The sequence below is a fragment of the Ursus arctos genome, unplaced genomic scaffold (assembly GCF_023065955.2).
Source record: "Ursus arctos isolate Adak ecotype North America unplaced genomic scaffold, UrsArc2.0 scaffold_12, whole genome shotgun sequence".
Taxonomy (NCBI): Eukaryota; Metazoa; Chordata; class Mammalia; order Carnivora; family Ursidae; genus Ursus; species Ursus arctos.
Window position 1 is genome coordinate 42,788,138 of NW_026622786.1, and position 20,579 is coordinate 42,808,716.

The 20,579-nt window shown below is 47.2% G+C and overlaps 1 protein-coding gene across 1 annotated transcript in view; it reads right to left on the bottom strand.

Annotated features, from left to right (window-relative positions):
* The window catches only part of ST6GALNAC5 (ST6 N-acetylgalactosaminide alpha-2,6-sialyltransferase 5), a 161,340-nt gene that overhangs the window by 8,878 nt on the left and 131,883 nt on the right, over nt 1–20,579 (bottom strand). The window contains exons 3-4 of the mRNA XM_044383935.3: nt 12,079–12,488; nt 5,691–5,798 (exon numbers count right to left, since the gene is read on the bottom strand). Coding sequence (XP_044239870.3) covers nt 5,691–5,798; nt 12,079–12,488 — 518 coding nt within the window. The remainder of the gene's footprint in view (nt 1–5,690; nt 5,799–12,078; nt 12,489–20,579) is intronic.

Sequence of the window (20,579 nt, forward strand, 5' to 3'; positions counted from 1 at the left end):
CTGTCTCTGGTGCAATGTGGCATTAATTTCCTCCGGCTTTCAGAATACTGATGAGCCTGGAGTCCAGTGATAGAGGCAGGATGGAGACTAATTGCCTGATGCCCGAGCCCGTCTGTGAAGACCCAGTGCTCGCTCGAGCTGAGAAAGACAAAACAGGTGGCTGCCACTGTCTTCCTAGAACCCTTGAGATTTGAATCTGCTTGGGATAAATATAGAATCAGTTTCTTTCTTTTTTTTTTTTTAATGAGAAAGTACTTACACTTTATTTTTTATTTTATTATTTTATTTTATTTTTATTATTATGTTATGTTAGTCACCATACAGTACATCATTAGTTTTTGATGTAGTGTTCCATGTTTCTTAAACACTACCAAGGAAAGGAGGGTTTTCCTTTATTCAATGGGCCAATCAATACTGACTACATACTATGTGCCAGACACAATAACAGGTACTAAAGACACAGATGTGGCCTGAGTACTGCCCCTCCTCTTGACTAGATTACAGGCAAATAAAGGATCTGGACAAATCCATCTGTGAGGTGGGGGAGGGGAGGGGTTGGCAGAGGGCCCAGTGGGGCACAGGTAGGGTCTGACTCAGATAGGAGATGAGGGAAAGCTTGTAGGAGGAGGGCCTGCTGCATGTGAGACCGTGGAGTGAGGTCCTGGAGACCACTAGCTCTGTCACTTCCCTGCTCTGTGACCCTGGGCGGCTGTTTCAGGTCTTTAAGCTTCACATGTGAAATGATGATGAGAATAATGTTTATCTCATGGGATTATCATAGAGCTTCGATGAAATGGTGCATGTATTCATACTAAGGGCAGGGCCAGTGTGTGGCATGTCCAGACAAATATTAGCCATTAATATTATTGTAAAGAATGAGCAGTGATCAGCTGGATTAAGAAGGAAGGGGATGGAAATTCCAAGCCGGGGGCAAAAGGCCAGATGTCTACAGGGCGAGTTCCTTTATAAGTTTTCCCTACGGCAAAAAGAAGTCTGTGTGAGGGGAAGAGGAGACTAGAGCAGATGCAGAAGCCGGGTCTGGAGGGCTGTGTGCCAGGCGAGGAGGTGGGAACTCGGTCCTAAAAGCTTTGGGGAGCTCCTGAGGCGTTGAGCCGACAGACTCAGATGTGGTTTATCCAGCAGCTCTGTGGTGTCCAGAGAGGAAAGAGAAAGACCAGAGTTGGGGAAAGCAGGCAGGAGCTACCCCAGCACCAAACTACAGAGGACAGCGTTTCGTGCTAGTCAGGTGACTTTGACTCTGTTAGATTCGGCCAGGTTTTGAGGACCGCGTCCATCGCCTGCCCGCATGGCCATTTATATGTCCGCTGCTCCCATCTGTGGTTTTAAATATGAATGTGGGGCTGTTGTTCTTCCTGAGGAGTCCATGTGCTTAATAGTTTAGGGGCTGCTAGAAGTTTTCTTGCCAAAGAGTGACTCCTGGAAGTAACTCAGCCCTTTGGGTGGAGGGGTAGGGAGGCCAGACCTCCAGGAGAGCTGGATGGAAAGTGGGAGCTCTAGGCTTGCGGGGCGAACCTATCCACCCTTCCCTTGGGAACCGGTCACTCGCGGATTGCTTAGCTGTTTGCTCCCCCACGGTATATTTAGTCCCCTACTCCCTTGCCTCCTCTGTCCCCTCTGTCATCCCATGCATATAGCGGTTGACATTCCCTTTGGGTCACTGCCACCTTAGGCGGACAGAGATGACTGCAGAAGTAGCCCAGGGTTTGTTCTCTCTGTGCCTTGGTTTCCCCAGCAATAAGAAGGCAACGGTTAGATCGGAAAGGTGTGTGACGTCTGACTCAGATTGGAGAGCAGCAGGACTGTAGCTTACACCAGAGGTCGTCGGAGTTCTTGCTTGCCGCGCAATCTCGTGGTGGAGAAGAGCCCGCTGTAAAACAGATAGAAGTGGGTCTGCTCCTGATGGAGTGCGGATGGGAGGGCCCAATCTTCGCTCTGTCTTGGCTCCTTGCCCCTGTTCCCCCTGGTAGGGTCAGAGCAACGCGAGGACCCCCCAAGTCTGGCAGAAAAGCAGAGGTGGATGTTTGAGTAAAGCTCCGGGTCGGATGTGACGGACAGGCAGACAGGTTTTCTCCCACAGGCACCTTCTGAGCCTTCTGTCCCTTTTGACTGAACTGTGTCCAAGTGACACTCGGGAGACTGAAGGCAGAGACCCTGTCTTATTCACCTCTGATTATGTCCTCCGTACCCAGCACGAGTTCAGTTGAGTGAATGAAGTCTCTGTGGTTCATCTAGCAAATAACTCCTTTTGAGGGTACTAGTTGCGTCTTAAAGTCTGAAAAAGTTAATTTACCAAAAATCAGTAGTCGGCTCTCTTTTTGCCTGCTGAATTCTGGCCCCATGTGCCTAACTCTTCAGTCCAGTGAGAAACTGCGGGCATTAAGGAAGCAACAGAATGGACAGGTTCACTCGAGCCACCCCATGTGATGTCCTGTAGGAGCTGGAGGCCACGGGCAGCCGGGGAAGAAAAGTAGCATCCCGTTCATACAGGAGGCCACGCATGTCCTTCCCTTTCTAGCAGCCAGGCTCTCCTCACCACCTGGCCGTGATTTGTTCGTGCTCGCTGGACATCTCCTTAAAATGTGCTAACGGGCATCCACACTTGCAGATGAGCGCGTCCCTTGACCTGATAAATCTGTACGTGCTTAATATACATCAGGGGTGTGCCAAGGCTTTCTCATCTGTTATCTTGTCAGATTATCATATAAACCCTTCAGGTAAGTGCTCTTGTCTTCACCATCTTACAGATACGGAAGCGAAAGCTTTAGAAATAGTAAGTAACTTGCCCAATATGACTAAGGTCAATAAAGTCAAATAAATTTCTCAAAGTCACATAGCTTCTGAGAAGCAGAAATGATTATTTTGTCACCCATGTGAACACCCTTTCATTATAGCACTAAGGGGAGAGTAGGGGACTTGCTATTTACGAAGCATCTGCTGTAGACGAGGATGATAAACATCTGTGGTCCTGTGTACCAGACCTCCGACAGTGAACCAAACACATGGAAATCGCGGGCCCTGGAGAGTTTATATTCTGGCAGACTCAACCAGCCTGAGCTCTGCCACCTCCCAGAACCTTCCCCACCATTTTCGGGTCTTGGTGATATCTTACCTCCTTAAGTCCTGGAGTTCAGGACACATGGACCCTGCTTGGCCCTTATAGTTCTCAACTTCTTCCAAAATAAAAACAAAAGGGGGAAGGCTAGACAAGTAGCGGGACTGGCTTACAAGTTGCTTTTTCATTCTCTGGTGGTAGATTCTGTTTTCGAGTGCCATTTGACTCCAAGAGGCTGTGCTGTGTTCATTACATTTTCATGTGGATAAGGCTTACTGTGAGTTTCTAGAAAGCAAGAGCTTGTCCTATTCTTTGAACCCCAGAAGTTCTTGGTACCTTTTGGGGCAACTCTCAAGTACTTAGGAAGACATTAATAACTATTTTATATGTCTTATAATATCATATTCATGTATTAGTAATATTCATAATACTAATAGTCTTTCCTGAGGACTGACTGTGTGTGGGACACTGTGTCAGACAGTCTACCATCCATGATCTCATTCAATCCTCACCATGACCGGCTTGCTTTTCTGACTGTTTTCTTATTATCATCTTGCAGATGAGGGAAGCAAGGCTCAAGGTCACCCGGTTTCTAACTGGGTGGTTCAGCTAACCTGTCCTGGAAACAAAGATTAAAGGAAGTTGGGAGTCAGTGTGTGCCACTCCTGGTTCTTTCCTTCTTAGGCTCCCTGAACAGATGCTCTCTCCAGCCTAAATGCATCTGCCGCACGACACCCGGCACACTTCTCCACTTGCTCTGACAGCCCGCAGAGAACAGGGACCCTCCTGAGGAGTTCTTGGAGAAAGCACGCTGTGAGAGCAACCGTGGAACCTTCGGGATGGTGGCTGGGGAACAGAGCGCCTGACCCAGTGGCAACATAAGGTACGCCAGCAGTCTCTGGACTCCCTCGTTAGCGCCATTCCCAAAGCTGTTTCCCTCCTACGGATGTGAAGTCGTGATGAACTAACTCAGAGTAAGAGAAATGACAGGTTAACTTGCCTTTCATTTGTTTTCCATAATAAATGGAATATTTCCTTGAACACTCTAAGTCATTAACATTTCAATTTATTCATGCTCTTTCTCTCCGGTGTCCTAATGGCAATATTACATAATTAGACCTGCCACATAGCTATCAACCTTGACGGCTCTTGGCGTGCCCATAAGCCCCTGCTCCCACTGCCTTTGTTAGCCTGTCGGGTTGAGGAGACAGTTTGCTTTTTCTTAAGACTACCCCACCTCCTTTCTGCACATGGATTGCTAAATAAGGAAACAAGGCCAGTGAGTTAAGTGACGAGGGACTGGGGGGGAGGGGGATGCAAGCTAACTCTTGCCACGTACGAGGTGCTGTTCCAAGCACTTTATGTGTATTAACTTATTTAATCCACCGACGACCCATGGCCGAGTCTTACTAGTATCATCACGTCCACTTCTAATGAGGAGGAAGCCGAGCCACAGAGAGACTGAACAACTAGCTTGAGGTCACACTCGGTCAGGACGTGGACCGGCCGGGCTCTGAACCCGTGCAGTCTGACTCCAGAATGCACAGCCCTCCTTGCACATCACGTCCCTCCTGGGGACCAGTGAGTCTAGGTGACTGTCAAAGGCCTCGTCTGTCCAACCTTCTCCTCTGGGCCCTGACTCTCACATACAAACTGGTACTGCTGCTGTGTTGGGTCTGTGGGCTTAACAGAGTGGGTGAAAAGTGGCAAAGTGGTAAATCAGCATGATTAAGACCTGTCGTCCCTGCATCCAACCTCCGAACTGCAGATTTTGTGTAAAAGGCCCGTGGCCTTCAAGAAGTTGTCAGGTTTCAAACACACGAAGGTATAAGCAAGCATACATTTTAATGAGCAAGTTCAAAATGCCCCCACCCTAGGTTTCGCCATTTGAAGATCAGGATGAAGGCCATACGCAGGTCATCAGGCATTCCCGAAAAGTAGGACACTTTCTGAACGAACTGGCATCGCTACTTTCAATCACGGGTGAATTTTCAATCAGGCTTCCACAAATCAGGCCCTGAGGTTTTCCCAGTGCGTCCGTGGGCTCACACCCAACGCTGGCCCGGCACATGCCAGGAGGGAACTTAAGGAGCAGCAGAGACGTGTGTACGTTCCCTTTAAGTGGTACATCAAAATAATTACGTCTGTGCTTTTGGCCTTAGAAGCACAAACCACGGCTACTGATGTGGCGAGGAAAAGAGGCTCAGAGCAATATTTTAATTTTAGAAAACAGGCCTTACCGTCAAAGAAATTGCCCTCTTTAATTCATTAAAAATTACCACATTCCTTTCAAATGAGAATAAAACTAATATCCCTTAATGCTTGCTCATCATTAATATTATGCCAATTATTGCATTACTTTTGGTTGATAAATATTCAGAGGATAAATGAAGCCCACAAGATGGATTAATTCTCCAGCAGTACAAACAAAAACTTTCAATATTTTATATCACATAATTAAATGCTGTTTGTTGTTTCTAGAACCAGAACTTGGGACGTGTTAATTAATTGCTTCGAGAAGACAGTTAGACATGTTTCATGGTTGATATTTGGAATCAGATATTTATAAACCCTGCACGACACTGCTGATGAATTACACTTGCAGAATAAATCCTACCTGCAGAAGTCTGGGGGCACCATGCCATAAACATTGATCCTGTCACAGAGCTCCAGGGCAATTGTCATTGTGAACCAGCCAGTGCTGAGCCAAGTGTTAGAGATCTTCCTGGAAGGAACAACAGTGAAGTCCGCAAGCTGGTAAAGTAATCATCATAACCGTTACTATCTTAAATCCTTTTGGGAGCAAGGCCGACGATTAACACGCTCTCTCTATCCAATTGGTAAATAGCTGAAACTTGACCAAGTAGCAATCTCTTACCAACAGCATCATGTTCCACGGTACGATGAGAAATGACAGTCATGTTCTGCCGTGGATTGTGACATGAAAGGGTGCTCAGGCAACTTTTACATCATCAAGGATGATGACCAATGTTTCAGGATTTAAATGCGTATGACCACAGCCCAATTTCTTAAAAGATGACAATCCCCATGTGTCAACTCTTTCTTTATTAACTAGAATACTTGACTAATTAGAAATATTCCTTGTTCCCCAGGCAGGCTAAATAAAGAAGAGCTTATTAAATATGTATAAATACACAGATGTGTCTGTCTATGTATTGATTGATATCTACTGATCGATCAAACGATCTTAGGGTAAAAGCTTGCCTTCAATTAGACTAATTAACATTGACAACTTGATTGAATGTCTTTCTTTGGGAAGAGTACAGTCATTTGGGAAGGGGCTAATTACTAGAGGAAAAGGACCACAGGCACGCTTATGCTTAATTGAGCATTTGCTTTGTTTTACTTCAGGACATCCAGAGCCCTCTAAAACGTTTTTCTATTAGGAGACCGAACTGACAAACTTTAAGGAATGAATCTGTGTGTTCCTAAGTTCATTCATTTGCCCATTCAAACATCTGTACTGAGCTCCAGCCATGTATGTGCCAAGCCTCAGGATGACTGTGGAGACGTAACATCAAGGTCTAATTTGACCCTGTGAGAATGACTCAGTCTACCATGCTTTGCTGCTGTGGATATTAATTTCAATTCTTAGGGGGTTGCCGCTTTTGCTTTTTTTTCTCAGTGCTTATGGCATGCCTCATTAGCCAGTTTCAAACACCTTATCCCCAAGGTCAGACTGTCTGACTTTGCCCGGCCATAGCACCTTATGTGATGTGAATACCAGAGTTGCTGAAAAGCTTTTCTGCTTGCACTGCGTAGCACCCCTCTTTGAGAAGGAAGAAGGCTTTTTGTGAATCTGTTTGCATTATTTCCATTTCACATATGAAGCCAAAAAAACCCCGAAAAGCAAAGAAGCACAATAAGGAGTCCTTTATCTTGTCAAATACCTGGCAGGAATGGGTGCTGTAGTCATGCCTGAGTTCGTGGTTTCCACTTTGTAGTTCTTAATCCCTTTACTCACTTTGGCTTTCCATTCCATTGTCTCCTGACCCAGGACTAGCCCAGGAAGTACGTTTTAAAAGCTCCTAAAGATGGGAACACCATGGTTTTGTATGTTGGCTGTCCTATCACGGGCCCAGCTGAATGACCCGACTTGGGTTATCGCTTATCTCTGAGCCCAGATTTCCCATCTATAACGCAGGGCTGGGAAGCTCTTTCTTCCTGGGCTACTCTGAGGGCTAAAGGAGAGAACACCATAAAGAGAATCTAGTCTGGGGGCGCCTGGGTGGCACAGCGGTTAAGCGTCTGCCTTCGGCTCAGGGCGTGATCCTGGCGTTATGGGATCGAGCCCCACGTCAGGCTCTTCCGCTATGAGCCTGCTTCTTCCTCTCCCACTCCCCCTGCTTGTGTTCCCTCTCTCTCTGGCTGTCTCTATCTCTGTCGAATGAATAAATAAAATCTTAAAAAAAAAAAGAGAGAATCTAGTATGGTGTATTGATACATCAAGACCCCTTCTTCGTTTCTTGGTGGCCAGACTGGAGCAAAAGAAGCAAATAATTCAGCCATTACTTTAAGTGGTTTTTTTTAGCATCCTGAAGAAACTGATATCCTTCCAACACTCTGCTGCTGGCTTGGGTGTAGGATCCACCATCCATCATCAGGGCAGTAAGGACAAAATCCTGGAGCCTCCAGCCTACAGAGCTATGAGCAATCCTCTTCTTTCTCACCAGGGCTGTGTATTCATAAGAACTCTGGGACTTAGGAAGCCTGGGTGGCTCAGTCACTTGAGCAACTGACTCTTGATTTTGGCTCAGGTTGTGATCTCAGGGTTGTGAGATCGAGCTTGTGATGTGCTCTGTGTTGGCTGTGAGCCTACCTGGGATTCTCTCTCTCTCTCCCCATGCCTCTCTCAAAAAAAAAAAAGAACTCTGGGACTGAAGGATGATGCAGGGCAGAGCAGAGCCAGCTGACTGGGGAAGGGAAGGGGAAGGAGAAGGGGAGAAGGTCTTTTGCCTCAAGTTAGATTCTGTCCTCACCTCTGGGGCTGTGACAGTGCAATGGCCAGCTGTTCTAGACTCCCACTGGGTCAGTGATAACTGGCAGCTTGGGCGGCCCGGGAAGAGACTGTGTCCCTATGCTTTAAGAGTTGTCAGAAGCACCAAAGGGCTCTCCCAGTGGCAGAAACTCCCTGTTACCGCGGCTTTCTTTTGCGGGATACAGTAGAGATCGTAAGGCACAGCCAGAAATACAAGAGGGTGTGGTTCTATAGAAGGTTTCATGGGGAAGATGGGGGAGAATGCACAGTGAAGGACAAAAGAAACTCAAATGAAGAGTTCTCTAAAGCGCCACTTACAATTCCCCGGACTCCAGAAATAATAGCCTTTTGGGATCACGTGCTATCGAAATGCAACTGCCTTGTGCCGTCTTTCTAAAAAGATTTGAACTCTTCTTCCAACAAAGGAATATCTACTGTTTTTACACTTAATCAGCTATAATGAAGGAATATGAAGAGCTGTCATGTGCTTATTAGGGAAAATTATCAGATATTCTTTTATATGATGAAGTAACACACTGAGCTGATAATTCTATAGTGCACACTAAATTACAATTAAAGGCCTTTCTGCTCCACCAGAATCTCATTTATAATCTCTATGGAAATATTCTTCCTGCAGTTATTTCATTTATGCTTCCTTTATCTAATTACTATAATACTGGTTCTGAATCATATTTTCCTAATATACCCTTATTCAATTATAAAGTTATTTTCAAGTAGAGTTACTTTCTAATATCAAAGAATACCACTTGGCCATCTCTGTCATTTGTCATGCTTCTTAATTGCAGATTCTTCCTGAGCCATTTCTCCCCCACCAATTTTAAGTAGAGTGAAACTTCTATAAATCAAAATCTATTGGAATTATCCTGTGTTTTTTTTTTTCCAAAATCATAGCCTGAAATGAGTGTCCTGATCATGAGATGTACAACATTAGACATTCCACACTTTGTGTACCTGTAATACATCTTCCTGTTTGGCTGGGTTTCAAGAAAAGTATACAGGGAAGAAATACTCTTGGACCCCCAAATGTTTTGTTTTAATTTTCAGAAACACGTTTGTTCTAAAGGGCTATTTCTGACTTGGTTCTTTCAGCTTGGAGTAGCCAAGTTAAGAATATGGACACATGAGAATATTGAGTCAACACAATATTAACCTCTTTAAGACAGTTTCCTAAAGGTAAGAGGCACAAAGCTTCCAGAAGTGACAATGTGGTTTCGTACCCGACAAATCTCTAAATCCGATTCCCCTGAAAAGGGACTATATGGATCCTTGTAGATGAATGTCTGCACGTGAGATGCCCAGTAGCCACTCCACAAAGACTTGGTTCCCTCTACCAGCTGGGTGCACCAGGGAGACAGACCCACTGAACAGTTTTCACTGGTCAGAATTTAATAAGCTTAGAGAACAAGCTATGTCTCCATGTGAGTGTGTTTCCTAAAGATCTAAGTGACCAAAGGGTGGGATGACAGGTCTCCAAGTTATCAACTTAAGATAATCCCATAAAAAGATCCAGAGAAATGTGTAGTTATCTTAAATATCTTAGACAGCAGCAGTGTTTCAGGAATTCTTAAATTTAGCAAACAACCATTAAACTAAAAAGAGGGAAAGTGTTTTCTACTGAATAGTGTTGCTACTTATTTCAAATTTTCCAAACAGCAAAAATGAAACTGTAAATAACTCCTCTCATTCTTCTTCCCTTATAAAATGCTCTGCTGGTTAAATAACTCATTCAAATGAGTGACAGTCTCTCTGGTTTGTGGTTTCTGCAGCGAAGTCAGTAATTGGATTTCATGATGACCAGGACCCCCTGTGTGATCTACTGGCTGGCCTAACCACGGGGTCTCCTGGGCCTCTAGGGAAGGAGGCCACGGGGCCAGCAGCCAGCTCTCCCCCACTTCTGTCCACCAGATGCCACACTCACCCTGCCCTGGACCTGCTCTCAAATGGTTGCGAGGTTTCCAGAACTTAAAAAGGAAGGTCTTCCACACAAAGAAGTTGGGGCAAAGCTTTTTTCTTTCTCTAAGACCCTGTTCTCTGATAATGAGCTGCCCAACTTAGCCTAACCATGGATTTAGTACTTGATGTTCTCGTTTTGCTGACCATGTCTCTTTAGTTTTAAGAAATCAACCCAGCAGCAGTGTTTGTAAGGGGAGGGGATAAATTACATCATTAAGTGTATATTAATGATAAAATTACATATTTTAGAATTAAGGAAACAAATTTAATCATAAGACAGTCCTATGAGCCTAGTCACTATGCCTTTTACTCATGTGAGGTCACTGCAAGGTTAAACTTGTCCGAGGCCACACAGCTAGCGAAGGATAGAGACAGAATTCCAGCCTCGAGCTGTGTATTTAGACTACACTGCACCACACCTTTTGATACCTAGCTGTCCTTTCTTTTTCACCTAGATTGGGCCAGCTGGTGGCCCTTCGTCTTGGCCTCATCAAGGGCCACTCCCCTGACTGCAGCCAGAGGGGACTTTTCTGGAATGTTCTCTCACCTCCGAACCTTTGTACCCATATGGAGGTTTCCCTCCCCTTCCCACCTTCTTCTTTACCTGGATAAATACTTATTGGCCCAGGTCTCAGCTTCACTACATCCTTTTGAGAAAGCCTTTTCCTCATTCCCTCATCTCCTAAACCAGTGTTTTTCAAAATATTTTGACCTATAACAAGAAATACATTTTACATCATGACTGAGCATATATACGTATGTGTGTATGGCTTTTATTTCATTTTATTTTTTAAAGTGTGTAATTCAGGGGCACCTGGCCAGCTAAGTTGGAAGAGCATGCAACTCTTGATCTCGGGATTGTGAGTTCGAGCCCCATGTGGGGTGTAGAGATGACTTAAATAAATAAAACTTAAAAAAATAAATAGGAGCACCTGGGTGGCTCAGTCTGTTGAGCAACTGACTCTTGGTTTCAGCTCAGGTCATGATCTCAGGGTCCGGAGAATAAGCCCGTGTCAGGCTCCATGCTAATAAGCAGGGAGTCTGCTTGAGATTCTCTCCCTCTCCTCCCCCCCACCCCGCCGTGTCCCTCTGCGCCCCCCCCCCCGTGTCCCTCCGCACCCAAGCACACTCCCGTTCTCTCTCTCAAATAAATAAATAAACAAATACATAAAATCTTTAAAAAAAATGAAATGTGTAATTCAGTGGTTTCTTCTTTTGTATATTCACAGGGTTGTGCAATCATCACCACTATCTAATTCCAGAACATTTTCATTACCTCAAAAAACCTTGCATGTGTATTTTTATATGGAATGAATGCTGATATTGTTCTATTCCATTCCATTTCATTCCATTCTATTCCACTACATTAAGAAAAATCTTACAGCGACTCACTACGTTGATTTCGTGTCCCGTTACTGAGCTGTCACGGATAGTTTGGAAAACCTTGCCCTGGACTATGGTGGGTCTCTCTGTCCTGCATGTCACAGCACCAATTTCTTTCCCTTGCGTGACGCTTAGCACTTGGTGAATATGTGCCCACCTGGTCAAACTTTATATTCCAGGAAGGGAGGGCCTACATCTGTCTTGTTTTCCACTCTATCCCCAGAGCCTGCGGCAGCGGAGGCATCGGTACTCAGTAAATATCCGTGAACTGCCGACATGTTTGCTTCGAAAGGGAAAAAGAAACCCCATAGGCTCCTTGCGGTCAGTTCCACGCAAGGAAAAGGAAATGCAGTAGAGATTATCTTGCACTGACTACCCGGGTAAGCCTGCAGCTGCGTAGCTCCTCCAAAACAGGGACTTGGCCTTGCATTAGCCATACAGTGTCTCAGTGCTTCATTCGCTTTGCCTTATAAACGCAGTTTGAGCGGTCGGGTGGCCGGGACCCCCTCCAGACCGGCTCGATCACGGGCATGCGCAGCGGGCCCCAGTAGAAAGCCCCGGCCAAAGTTTTGCTCTCGGTGAATCCGCCAGCGCGGACGTGCGTCGCCCTCCCGGCAGCCCTGCCCCTCCCCAGCCCGCGCCCCCCTACCTGTCTTTGCCAGTCTCCTGCTTGAAGAGCTCATCGAACTGCAGCATCTTGTGGCGCGTGGTCATGAAGGCCTTCAGCCGCGGCAGCACCTGGCTCAGCAGCTGCAGGTTGTTGTAGACCTGGCCCTTGCCGTCCCTCCGCATGTAGCTGCTGGGGCCCCAGAAGATGAACACGGTGCCCTGGCTCACGTTCAGCAGGTCGTGGCGGTTGCGGAGGATTCTCTGGATGCTGGAATGCGCGATGACCCGCAGGCTGGTGCGGTTGCCCACGTCGCGCCCGTAGCCGCGCGTGGGGGCGTCGTTCATGCGGATGACGCACTCCGTCTGGTCTATCTGGGGGCCTTGCCGGCTGCGCAGCAGGTGTCCAGAGCTGGTCACCAGGGCGCAGTCCCTGCAGTGCATTTTCAGGGGCTAGAAGGCAGAGGGAGAAGGGCGCCATCAGCAGGCCACCCTCACTTGGCCCCAGCGGGTCATTTCGCTGCCTCAGCAGGCTGCCAGTCTCCCCCCTCCCCCACCAGCATCTATCCCTTCTGCTGTGACCTCATCAACCCTTCCCTACATTCTCTCCCAAATCGGTGACAAGCAGCATACGCCAAGACCGCAAGGGGGCTTGCACTGACCTGTCAAACACCGGGCCCTGGGCTTTACTGATACAAAATAATCAAATCCCCATCCCAACCGGCAAGGTTGCTGTCACTGCCATTTTACAGGTGGGAGTTCTCAGGCTTGGAGATGGTAAGAAATCTGCCCAAGGATGCTTAACTAGCAAGTAATGAAGTCACGCTTTCAAACTGAGGTCTTTCTGAATCCAAAGTTACCCCCAAATGAAGTAAAGACTATACTACCGTTTGCTGTGACACGAGCTTGGAAGCTCTTAACTCACCTTATTGAAAGTTAAGCACGTATCAATATTCTTGGATGCTGTACAAATATGTTTATCCTAAATAAACATCGTCTAAGAATCACATGGGGGAAGACATGCATGTTGTAATCAGATGCCATAATTTTGAAATGACAACAAGGATAGTTTCTCCCAGTTTAAGTGGGGAGGGAGTGAGACTGAGTTGGTCCATCTTCAAAAAAAAAAAAAAAGCCTCAAGCTCAGAGCCACCGACCTCAGCCAGTGAACACGTGCCCTGTGGAAGCCCACCAGCGACGGCTCCAATGACAATGCTCCTTTCAACACCTTGAACCAATGATTTGCTTTCTGAACACCTATGTTCCCACACATTAAACATTCTCCTGTTCATGTTTAATGATAAATATCTCTTAGTTGCTGTTTGAAGATAATGTAATTAGGGCTTGAGGCCAAGGCCAGCAAGTGCACAAGAAAACGACCATCAAGAATGGTCTGAAGGAAAGCTGCATTGTTACACGTGCCCCAGAGCCTCTGCCCTTCCTCCCTGTGAATGCTGAACGGGGCACACGGGCTCCCTGCACGCTCTCGGGAAGTCGGATCCAGTTCAGGGCTTCTAGTTACTCTGGGACTTTCCTGCACCATAATAGCTCTGCCTTCAGAGCCAGACAAGGGCATCTGAGGACAGCCACCTTCCCTCACTGCGCAGTCACCGAGGGTGCCAGCTCCGGGGCCTTACGCCACGGGTCCAGCCTTGTCTCCATTACCTATTAGCTGTGGGACCTTGGCAAGCCACTGACCTGTGAGAATCTCAGGTTTCTCATCTCCAAACGAGGATAATGAATGCCTCATTCTATCTTCGTAGAATGAAAATGCACACAGTATTAGACGGGGCCATTTGAAATTGCCAGTATTTGAAAAATAGCAATTGCAGGGGGTTGAACCCAGATCCTGACACAGGCGCTGGCGCGGCGATCATCGGGTAATGATGACTGTTACTGGGATTACCTGTCGGAGTGGAGTGATTGCAGGCTCTCAGTAAGTCAGTACTGATCACTTCGGGTTGATAATTGACGTATAAACTTAGGAAGTGTTGACTCTACCATTGCAAATTCTCATCATTCATTTGACACCCAATTACTCTGAGGTGACAGGCACTACGGTGGGCAGTAAGAATGCAAATGGGATGCAAAAACAGAAACCTCTCAAAGTTTATACTTTAGTGAGGGACAGTTGGTCAGTCAAGATCTGCAATAAGTGTGATGGGATGAGGCGGGAGACTGTGTGAAAGTGTTAGTAAAGGGGGCTGTTCAGAGCACAGCAAGGCGGGGGGTACAAAGGAAAGAGAGGGCACTTTTTGCTAATTGTGATTAGATGCCTTCATGGGTCAGGCACTGTTCTGAGCTTTTTATATAATTGCACTAATTCTTCAAATAACCCCATAAGAAAGATCTTATATTATCACCCCTATTTTACTGATGAGAATATGGAGGGATAGAAAAGTAAGGAACTTGTTCAAGGCCATACAGTTAGGAAGTGGCAGAGCTGGAATTGAAACCCAGGAAATCAGAGTGCAGAGATTAACCATCATAGCATCACAGTGCTGTAGAATAAACCGAACACGTGCCATGAGATGTTTTCTTAACTCATTGCCTTCTTTTTTCCCTCTCTCAACCCCAGAAGCTCAGTGATGCTGTTTCTTTTTTCTTTTTTTAATTTTATTTATTTGACAGGGATAGACACAGTGAGAGAGGGAACACAAGCAGGGGGAGTGGGAGAGGGAGAAGCAGGCTCCCCACTGAGCAAGGAGCCCAAAGTGGGACTTGATCCCAGGACCCTGAGACCATGACCTGAGCTGAAGGCAGACGCTTAATGACTGAGCCACCCAGGCGCCCCTCAGTGATGCTGTTTCTTAATCAGTAGTGTTGTTATTGCTTTTAGGGCATTGGGCCAGCTGGATGCAGTAAAGTGACAAAGGTCTTGTATCCAATACGTCCATTCCTTGGAGTCCCGTTAACAGTAGACCCATCCGTTTAGAGCCTTAAGTGAAGGCGAGTAAAATGTACTTAAGACCAAATCTTCCTGGGACTCCTGGGTGGCTCAGTCAGTTAAGTGTCTGCCTTCAGCTCAGGTCATGATCTCAGGGTCCTGGGATCAAGTCCTTACTTCGGGCTCCTTGCTCAGTGGAGAGCCTGCTTCTCCCTCTGTCTGCGGCTCCCACTGCTTGTGCTCTCTTGCTGTCTGACAAATAAATAAATAAAATCTTAAAAAAAAAAAAAAAAGACCAAATCTTCCTTTTGAGGAATAGCCACATTCCAGAGGTGTAAAAAGTGACCCCTATTCCCCTCAGAGAACTCCTGGAACCTGGAATTGGAAGCCCTTCTGAATCCCCTGAACCAACTGCTGGGGGTGAGGGGCAATTTCATGGGCCAAAGTATGGAGGAAATACTTAGTTTTTCTTTTTCTGATTTTACCTGCACATCCCACGCAGAAAGGATGAAGAGGGAAAGTTAAAAGATCTGTTCAGCCATGGAGTTCTTATCATGTCTTAGGCACTGATCTTGGTGCTATAGATGAAAAGACCCTGTCCTTCCTCTCAAGGGGGCACACAATCTAAGGTGAATGTGCCCCCAGGTAAGCAATTACAGGACCACAGGTAAGTGCTAGAATACAATTAGGCACCAGGGGCCATGGCACCAAAGGTGAGAGAACATGTGAGCCTGTCTGGAGGAGCTGGAGAGGCGGGAGGACCAGGAAAGGATGGTGCGATGGAGACCAACAGATGAGATAGCTTTAAAAAAGAGGCTGTGGTCGATGGACTCACAAAACATGAGAGGACAAGTCAAACAAGACTTGGCAAGTGTTCTCTGGATTTGGTGGCGTTGGCCATGAGACTCTCAGCTGAGCCAAAGGGGCAGAGCCTAAGCTCTGTTGGCCAGGAGGGAAGTGGAGGCAGGAGCTTGGTGGTGAGGGCTGACGGAGGGTGGCTGGGGGAGCAGGTGGAATTGCAGGGCAGACTCAGACACTCAGGGTGACCGACCCACCCGGTTTCTTAGGAGTTATTTGGGTGTCAGCATGGAAAGTCCTACATCCTGGGAAACCTCTACTTGTGGGGAAGCCCACTAAAAAAAGTCCTGCAAGATTGACAGGGGCACCAGCAAATATCACGTTACTCAGTGATGATTAGGGTCAGGAGACCCAGGGTCTGAGTTTTATAAGTCAGGTCCTTAATGTTCTCACCCATAAAATAAAGAGAAGATCAACTAGATACTTGTGGCCATATGACATTCATTCGTTCATTCATTTAAAAGACACACACTGAACACTCAATACACCCGTGAGGTACTGTGTAACTCAGTACATTTGTTTAATAAGGTCACTTTGTAGGATTTCATTCCATTGGACCCTAAGGCCATTGGAACCTGCTTTTTCTTATCAGACTCACCTCGAATTATCATCTGAATTTTCTAGTGTGACTGATAATTACAAGACATTGTGCTTATTTTTACTGGGAAAAACATTCTGAAGAAGAGTGCCCACATCTCTCCCCCCCATAATGAATTATTCTGCTGCAATTCTCAGAGCACAGGCTGGGTGACAGGTGAACTGTGTCGCCTATGGAAATTGCAGTGCTTTCTGTCCTCCGCCTCTGTGCATGTGAGGCCCACGGAAGACCCTTTCAGGCAAGGCCACGGCTCCTGCCTGTGCCCTACTGACCCTCTGTGATCACTGGGCATCACACGCATACGCTGGGTCCACCCAGTCCAGAAACCCCTCCCTCCCGATTCCCGCCCATCTGCCTGAGCTCCGAGGTATTGATTACCTCCGGCAACAACACCCACTCTGCGTTGTGCAGATGCACCAAACAATGTGAAAAAGACTGAAGTCTGAATTATGCCTTAAGTGTCTTTTGGTAAGTGGTGCCAGTAAAATGACAATAGCTGTTCTAAACAGAATGTAACATTTCCCGCAGCTGAGAAGAGCATGTACCAAAGGCTGAATCACTTCCAAAGGAGGAAATGAAGTCTGTTTTCTGCCTTTGGAAGGACTGACGATGTCTTGGGAGGCAGGATGACTAGAAATTACACAAACTCCATGACCCTGTTTCTCAGGATGCATTATGGTCCTCGGAGAGAGCCGGGCTGCTCCACATCTCGTGATTAAAATCCTTAGGGTCCTAATGATATGGGTGGAAATATGCACGCCTTGGCGAGTTAGGATTCCTGATGCAGTGTTCACACATGCTTCCCTCAAGCACTCAGTTGCTGGGTTGATGAATCACTGAGCAGAGGACGGAAGGTGAACTTGCAGCTCTGCTAGCGGGCCCGGGAGCTAAAGCTCCACGGAGGACCCAAGAGCAGAAGCGGCTCCCAGGGAGCTCGCTGGCTAGCCAGGCCTTCTCTCTGACTTCTTCCTCACAGTGCTCAGTCTCCTGATTCTGGGGGACAGTTTCCTTAGAGCCCCATTTAGTGAGGTATTCCATCCTTTGCTAAGAAACATGGGCCTCCATATGAGATCACTCCAATCTTGGTCATCTCTCTTGCTTCCTGACCCATAAGAGGCACTCAGTGAACACTGACTAGATGGGTGGATTGATAAATGAGTGAATGAGACCCAGCCGTCTGCCCTGTCTGTTCTCTGAGAAAACCAACCTCCCGAGACGCAGAGAGAAGACATGATGTGGTGGCCCTAACCAGGTATTTGCCTGAAGACCCCAGCCCTCTGTACTAGATGCCATGGAGAGAAAAAGGGAGGGGGTGTATAATGTGGAAAGCCTGTCTGCAGAGAAGGAGGCTGTGGCCCTTTGCCTCAGGACAGCGTCTCCGTCCAGGGAGCCATAATGGCCAGAGCTGAGGGCACTGCTTGGAATTAATGGCTGGCTAGGAAAATGGCCCAGGACACAGCGAGGGCCATTAAGCCCAGCCAGTTATTAATCCCCAGTAAGAGCTTGATGCCAAGGTCGTTAGAGCTGTTGTGAAGTAAAAAATGCCCAGGAAAATCTACAGTGCATGGAGGCCACTGGTGCTCAGGGCTGCAGCCTGGTTAGGCCCCAAAAGTATGCCGTACAGGGGCCCATGGGAGGCTCTCTGGGGGGAGCGTGCACGGCGCGGACAGGCACACACACGGAGCTTACCATTTTATTTTTGTCCTCACTTTTGCTCTTTGTTAATGTGTAAGCATTTGTCATCATCCCGGTACCTAGGACAGTGTCTGCAACTTAGTAGGGGCTCAGGAATGTTTTAGAATATTTTAGAAGGTGTGAATGAGTCTCTCCTTCCACCTACACCCCCTTCTCCCAATCAGAGAACAGGGGAGCATGACAACTTGAATCACAACTTACTCCTTTGGGCTCAGGCGACAGGAGCAATCCTTGCTTGAGAAGGCACGCTCAGGGAATCAGGGTCTGATTTCTGTCACAGCCCAGAGAGCAGGAGCAGAAGGAATTCTCCCTGTGACCCAGCTGATGCCTCCTGAGCCTTTCTTAAGAGAATAGACCAGGCCAAGTCAAATTAAACTTGACACCTAAAACGCTCAGTGATGTCCTTGCAAACATTTGCAGCATGGCAATCTCAGGCTTCACTTTTTAAAATTCTGATTTATTTGGCAGAGGGAAAGGTACCTCAGAGCATAATGTCCATTAGCTCAGTAATGAGACCAGTCTTGCTCTGGGAGCTGCTTGTTGGTCTGGAGCAAACATAAGATATATTAAATGGCTTCAGGTGTTTCAAGAATCTCTGCACTTTTCAATCTGATGTTTTCCTGTAATTACTGGGCTTTTATTAGCTGTCAATCTCGGTTCAGCCTGACATGGGTATAAACCATTCTGATTATTTAATGTGATTCCCTAGAAAAATGTTACTCTTTCAAGCTGCTCTTGTCTCTCAGTGACAAGCCCACCCACCAGCCTTCACAGCCAGGAAGTCCTCCTCTCTCCCCCCAACCCATTTTTCATGATTTCCATCTACTGGCTGCCTTAGGATGAGAGCTCCACGGGCAGGCGGCAGTACTGAGCAGTGTTTAAGTTACCGCCTTTGGAGTCCCTGGCTTGAACCCACTTCTTCCTCTCCTTAGGTGGATAATTTTGGGCGAGGTGGCTTAGTTTTTCTGAGTCCCTGTTTTTCATCTGTAGTATGAATATAGTAAAGCCATTCTCAAAGGGGAAGGTTTGCCATCTCAATTAAAGGCATACCTTCCACCCAGTTTCTCCAGACAAATTTAAAGCTCCTTCTTGATACCCCTCTCTCCACCTGCTACGACTCCTCCAGCCCTATTGGACCCATCCTCGTACACGTGGCCCAAACCTACCTCTTCCCAACTGAATAGCAACACTGACCGAAATCGCAGAGATTGTTTAGGCTAATAATTTTCAAGGTGTGGTTCCCAGATCCGCCGTGACAACAAAGTCTAGGAACTTTCTAGAAATGCAAATTCGCAGACCCCATCCTAGATGCTCTGAGGCAGCGCCCAGCAATCTGTGTTTTCACAAGTCCTCCAAGTGATTTCTGATGCATCCTCGAGGTTGAGAACCCCTGGACCACACCAGGATCCTCATTTTACAGAGGAAGGAGCTGAAAGGCAAGACATTATATGATTTGCTCAAGGTCACACCCTAAAAGAGGCACCTGGGATGAACCTCAGGTCTCCTCACTCCTACAAATCTAAGAATTTCCACTATATCCATAGACTGGTCAAAGTCGCTGGGGACTCACTGACAAGGAATCATGAAATAGTGGTGCACTGAAGCTGGACCCTACAGTTGGGAGTGGTTTTGTGGGGACAGATGAGTAAGAAGGATCATTCTTTATTTGACAGGCTGCCTGCCCCGGCACCACTTGCCTGCTTATTTGGAATGAGCTGCCAGGAACAGCTCGAGAGCAGGCATACCCCACATTACAGGGAGAACGCACGCAGGGCTGGAGGCTGCTCTCGTCCCAGGAGGTGGGCCACAGGGGTTCTTCTCCAGCCAGCGCAGCCCTGCAAAGGTGTGGCCAGACTCAGAGACCTGCTGTGGGTTGAACTCTGCTCATCCCACAGCTCCTCGCCACGCACCCACGAAGCAATGTTGAAGTCCTACCTGTGGATGTGACTTCATGTGGAAAAAGCATTTTCGCCAACATAACGAAGAGGTAAGTCAAGAGGTGGTCGCACTGGATTAGAGCGGTCCTAGTGTCCTTGTAAGAAGAGACTCAGAGGCACAGCGACACCCAGGGAGAACACCCATGAGGAAGGAGGCAGAGGTTGCAGCGAGGCACGGACCGGCCCGCGGATGCTGAGGAAGCTGTAAGGTGCAAGGTACGATTCTGCCCTAGACCTTGCAGAGAGTCAAAACCCTGATCTCGGACTTCGAGCCGCTGGAACCGTGAGAGGCTCCATTTGAGTTGTTCTAAGACAACCAGGTTGTGGTAATTTGTTCTGGCAGCTCTGTAAACAAATACACTGCTACCTACGGGGTCTTCACCCTCTGCCCCCCACCATGCCCCCGGCGCCCCTACCCACTGGTGCTGCTCCTGGGTCTGGCCGCTTTCACCCTACACGTCATGCCCCGCATGGCTGCAAAGGTGAGAATTTTAATGCACAGAGTACGCCACTCCCCTGCCCTACTTGAAGAGTAAACCCAAATTCTTTACCTGGTCGAGCCTTGCCCA